At 46.5% G+C, this 6,046-nt stretch overlaps 1 protein-coding gene across 1 annotated transcript; it reads right to left on the reverse strand.

The window, feature by feature from the left end:
• Positions 1–794: 794 nt before the first annotated feature.
• LOC133832192 (uncharacterized) lies at positions 795–1,262 on the reverse strand. Its single transcript, XM_062262567.1, has one exon. It carries the CDS (start codon positions 1,260–1,262, stop codon positions 795–797), a length of 468 nt encoding a protein of 155 aa, XP_062118551.1.
• Positions 1,263–6,046: the final 4,784 nt, after the last annotated feature.

Genomic DNA, 6,046 nt, shown 5'->3' on the forward strand with positions numbered 1-6,046 from the left:
GCCAAGAGTTGGTGGTTACAATCTTTGTCATAAGTTGTATGCCGCTGAGATGGTGGAGTCACCTCAAATGGTAGCATTGCTTCATACTCATACGTGAGTGCAAATGGGGTATCACCAGTAGCTTTTCGCTCGGTAGTCCTGTATGATCAGAGTACCTCAGGCAATTTCTCAGGCCAGTTTTGTTTAGCCCATTCTAGACTCTTCTTCAGGGTGTCTTTGAGAGTTTTGTTAACTCCTTCTTCCTGCCTGTTTGCTTGAGGGTGTCAGACTACTGAGAAACTTTTTGTGATGCTATGCTTGGCACATAAATCAGTAAACAGTTGGCTGTCAAACTGGGTGCCGTTGTCGGACACTATCTTCTGGGGTAGACCAAATCTGCAGATTATATTTTTCACCACAAATTCCAGTACTTTCTTGGAAGTGATGGTTGCCAGTGGCTTGGCTTCCGTCCACTTGGTGAAGTAATCAACTGCCACGACTGCATATTGAACTCCTCCCTTTCCCTTTTGTAACTAACCAATGAGGTCAATTCCCCAAACAGTGAAGGGCCATGGACGCTGCATTTGAGTAAGCTCATTTGGGGTTGCTCGGGGTATCTTGGCAAATCTCTGACACTTGTCATATGCAAAGGCATATTCGTTCATAGCTGGCTAGAAGTAGCCTTGCCTTAAAATCTTCTTAGACAGACTTTACCCCCTGCATGGTTCCCATAGAAGCCCTCATGCACCTCCTCTAGTAGCCGCCATGACTCTGTTTGGGTGACACACCTGAGTAATGGCATGGAAAACCCCCTTTCATTGCAATTGTTGGGTATGACTATGTGTTCTAGATAAGCTGCTATCAGGGTCATCTAGGATTGAGAGTTGTCTATTAAAAGGACTAGTTCTGGCCATCATTTTTTCTCCCCGAGCAATGTACTCACCGAGGATTTGATTGACAACCAATTGAGAATCACTGTATATGTCCATGACTTCAGCCTTCACTTCCCTTGCTAACCCCAGCCCTGCAATTAATGCATCGTACTCTGCTTCATTATTGGATGCTTTAAATCCAAAACAAAGTTCACAATGTATGAGTTGCCCTTCAGGAGTGATTAATGTTTGTCCGGCCCCAAACAGCTGGTCGATAGATGAGCCATCAATGTCCAGCTTCCATACCTGGGGTTCTTTCTCAGAATGAACAATATTGGATGTTGGGTGCTCGGTGTTCTGCCTAGCATCTGTATTGGGCAGTGGTCTAGACTCTGGTGACTGCTCGGCCATTTCTACATCTGTTCATGGCAGCCTAGTACATTCAGCTACAAACTCTGCAAGAGCCTGGCCTCTAATGGCTGTTTGGGGCTGGTAAGTGATTTCATACTGCCCGAGCTCTATAGACCATTTTAGTAACCGACCAGAGGTGTCTAGTTTTAGCAGGACTTGGAGCAATGGTTGGTCAGTAATAACCTTTATCAGATGAGCTTGGAAGTATGGGCGAAGTTTTCTGGACAATAGGAGCAGGCAGTAAGTTAATTTTTCAATTATAGGATACCTGCCCTCGGCTTCGACCAGTCTTTTACTGACATAGTAGACTGGATGCTGGATCTTGTTTTCTTCTTTGACCAGGACTGCACTGACAACGTGTTGAGTTACTGTTAGGTATATGCACAGTTTTTCACCCTCCAGAGGTTTTGAAAGTATAGGGAGTTGTGCCAGCTGCTACTTTAGAGCTTGGAAGGCTTGTTCGCACTCTTCAGTCCATTCAAATTTCTTTGTGCCTCTGAGGATATTAAAAAACGGAGTACAACTATTAGTTGATTAGGACACGAATCTGCTGAGTGCTGCTATGCGTCATGTTAGACTCTGGACGTCCTTGATCTTGGCTGGTGAGGGCATGTCTAGCGGTGCCTTTATCTTTTCGGGGTTTGCTTCAATTCCCCGGGAGTTCACTATAAACCCCAAAATTTTCCCGACCCCACACCAAAGGAGCATTTTAAGAGGTTCAATTTCATTCTATATTGCCTCAAGATATTGAAGCATTCCTCCAAGTCTTCAATGATCCCTCAACCTGTTTGGATTTCACCAACATATCATCCACTTAAACCTCCATGTTATTTCCTATTTGGTCTTTGAACATACGGTTTACCAGTCGCTGATACGTGGCTCGAGCGTTTTTCAGGCTGAACGACATAACTTTATAACAGTGTAGCCCCACATCTATGCGGAAGCTGGTGTGCTCCTGGTCGGGCAGATGCAAACTTATGTGGTTGTATCCTGAATAGGCATCCATAAAAGCTAAGATCTCGTGGTTGGCTGTTGCGTCCACCAGCTGGTCAATTCTCGGAAGTGGTAAGCGGTCCTTCGGGCATGCCTTATTTAAATCAGTGAAATTTATGCACACCCTCCACTTGTTATTAGGCTATGGTGCCAATATGGGATTGGACACCCATACTGGGTAGAAATCTTCCCTAATGAAGTCGTTATTTATTAGCTTATCCATCTCTTCCTTCAATGCCTTTGCCCTCGCTGGATCCAGTAACCTCCTTTTCTTCTGTATGGGCTTAAAGTGTTCAATATCGATGTTGAGAGCGTGGCTTATAATGGTTGGGCAGATCCCTACCATGTCAACATGAGACTAGGCGAACACATCTTGGGTGTTCCATAGGAACTAGATCAAGGCGGATCTTATGCTCTTGGACGATCCTTTCCCTACCTTGACCACCCTAGTCGGGTGTTGTGGGTCAAGTGGGACCTCTTCTAATTCTTCAACTGGGCCCACCCCCGTATCAATATCCCCAAAAGAGGGTCTATGTCCTCCCCCCCATTTTAGGTTGCATCCTATTTTTGGTGACGAGGCCCTGCATGCTGTGCGGTGTAGGCTGCCTTCCCTGCCTTTTTTACTGACGAATTATAACATTCTCTGGCCACCAGTTGGTTCCTTTTAGGGCATCCTATACCTACCCGGGTTGGGAATTTGACGAGTAAATGGAAGACCGAAGTGACTGCTCGGAGGTCATACAGGGTTGGTCGACCTATCATGGCATTGTACGGAGATGGGATGTCAATTACCACAAACAAAGCCATTACAGTGTTGCTGTTAGGTGTCGTTCTCACTGTCAAAGGAAATCTTATACTTCCTACTGGGGCCATGCCATTCCCTGTAAACCCATACAGCAACTGCTCACATGGTTCTAGATCTCTGATGCATAAATTCATCCTGTTCAGGGTACTCTTGAATAGGATGTTTGTAGATGACCCATGGTCAATCATCGTTCGGGCTACGATCATGTTAGCGATCTATACCTCTACCACCAGCAGATCATTATGTGGATGATGTACGTGACTTGTGTCTTACTCACTGAATGTGATGGGCTCACACTCGTAGCGAGGCTGTTTGGGAGTACGCTCCTAGACAACTGGTACATCTTCCTCCTACTCGTGCCTAAGGGAACGAGCATATCTTTCTTAAGCTTTGTTGGAGTTGCTGGAAAAATGCGTCTTGCTGTAGATCATATCTAGCCGACCAGTAACTGGCGGTGGTAGGAGAGGCTAACTGCCCTTATACTGCTGAGACTGTTGCTGATGAGGCTGTTGAGGTTGCTAGTCGGCAGTCAGCCGTACATACCTCTTCAGATGAGCATTATTTTGTCTAATGAGGAATTATATCTCCTCCTTCAGGTGGTTACATTCATTGTTTTCATGACCATAGTCATTGTGAAACCGACAGAACTTGGTCATATCCCGTCTAAAAAAATCCTTCCTCATTGGTAGAGGTCTTTTATACGGATCTACAGCCTGTGTGGCATTAAAAATGATTGCTCGGGTCTCTAATAGGATGGAGTAAGTAGTAAATTTAGGAACATATTCCCGTGGCTTGGGCTGCTCAGCAGTCTTAGGCTTTTTATTGTCATTCTGGCTGCCTCTACTTCCAGCCCCATTACTGTGTTTGCCATTCTTAGCCCCATTCTTTCCTCCTTCTGCAGGGTTGGTGGTATTCCCAGCATCTGTTTTCCCCTGCTCAGTAATTGCCTGAGTTGGATTATCCACCTTTCGCTCGACATCCTCAAGCTGGAAGAATTCCTCTGCTCGATCAAGGAACTCTTGGGTGGTACGTGCATACTTCCTTTTCAAACTGCTTCAGAATAGACTCTTCACCTTAACTCCCAAACTGATGGCTATTAATTTACCGTCATCACTATGGGATTTCACTCTGGTGGCTTCTTGCATAAAACATTGAATGTAATCCTACAAAGGTTCATTATCTCTCTATTTTATGAGCACTAGGTCATTCGGATCGGCAGGAATGGGCATTGCTGAGGAGAATTGGGAATAGAATGTGCGAAAAAATCCATCCCATGATGTAATTGACCCTGGCTATAGTTTGAAGAACCACTGCTGGGCAATTTCTGACAGGGTGGCCAGGAAGAACTTGTACTTGGCATCATCCTGAACTCCCTGTAAATCAGTCTGTAGTTCAAAGTTATGAACATGAGATACTGGGTCCTCCAGTCTAGTGTACATCTTCCATGTCGGCATTTTGAATTTGACAGGTATGGGCAGCTGATTAATACAGTCTAAAAATGGGGAACCTCTCTGCCTCTCCATTTCAATATCTGTTAACTTGGGGGCTATCAAGTACATTACCAGTCGGGTTAACAGATCTAGCTGGGCTTGGATGTTAGGGTCTGCAGCAACCTGGGGATGTGCTACATTGCAGACCTCATCCATTCTCGGATCCCAAACAGGTTCAGGCAGAGCTATGTTGTTCGAATCTCGATTTTCCCTGCTGCGATTAAGAGCATCTCGAAGGTCTTCACCTCCTATGGGGCCCATTCGGTTGAAAATGGAGTTTGGCCATGGTCTGTCCCTGACATTCTGGTTGTCTGCTCGGCCAGGTACTGGAGGTACTCCCTGGAACCCTCCACCTCGAGGTGATTGGTTGTTCAGGATATCCTGCCCTTGTGGGAAAAACGGTCCTTTGGGTTGGTTACCTCTCTGACCTTGATTGTTCTTTTGGCGAACTTGGCTTGCTGCCTCATCATTATCATACCCATCAGCATAATGGGACCTGTATGCGCTACTAACCTTCAGCTGATCTCTTCGAGACCTTGGTCGGTATTCTTGATGCTGTCTGTATCGACTAGGTTGCTGCTGGTAGTTTTGAGGTTGACCACTCCTATTCAGTGCTGGAGCTCGGGGGTTGCCATCTCGTCCTGCAGCACTAGGATTCCTATCATGGCCACTGCCTTGAGATCTTGGCCGAAATTTTTTGGCTTGGTCCTGTCCCATGCCATGCCTTGGCAAGACCTACTCGTCTGCCGGTAAAGGTTGCCTATTATTGTTGGCTTGAGCGCCCCGACCAGATCTGTGACTCTTGGTCGGACCCTGGCTCCAATTCTGAGTTGAGCCTTTGGCCCATGCATGACACCTTCACCGAAACCAAAACAAAAGGATGTTGTTGGTTTTGGGCAGTAGTTCCAGCTGCAGTTCCCATACCTTGGGTTTGCTGTGGTTGCATATAGTTGCGGATGGATTCAGCCGCTTCCTGAGTCCAGTGCTTCATGTCCTCCTGACGGGTCTGCACCTCCCAGGCATGTCGATCCATCCATTCTTGAAAATCTCTCTTTTGTTTTTCGAAAGCTTCATTAAGGGCCTCTTGCGTAGTGGCTCGCCCCTGGTTCGTGGAGGCAAGCTAATCTTGCATCTCCCCAATGACTTCCCTTATCCGATAAATTTCAGGGTCAAGTCCTTCAATATCTATGTGGGGCTCATATTGTCCAGCACCTTCAGCTCCGGGTCCTGTCTGGTCGGTACCCCGTGCAGCAGCTCCACTTGATGTTCGTGCATGGGTGATTCCAGCAGAGGCAGCAACTCTGCGTCCTGGTGCGGTGGGCCCAGTGGTTTGCCCCACAACACTAGATGGATTCCTAGGTGGCAAGTCAATTCGCTGCCCACTGAAATTTCTCATTGATGCAACTTGGTGAGAGATTTCAACCTCGGGCTCTGGAGGCTCTTGGCTTGACCTTCTGGTTGAGACTACCATCCTTGCATCAATTGAATCCAAATGT

The sequence above is a fragment of the Humulus lupulus genome, chromosome 4, assembly GCF_963169125.1.
Source record: "Humulus lupulus chromosome 4, drHumLupu1.1, whole genome shotgun sequence".
NCBI classification, from domain to species: Eukaryota; Viridiplantae; Streptophyta; class Magnoliopsida; order Rosales; family Cannabaceae; genus Humulus; species Humulus lupulus.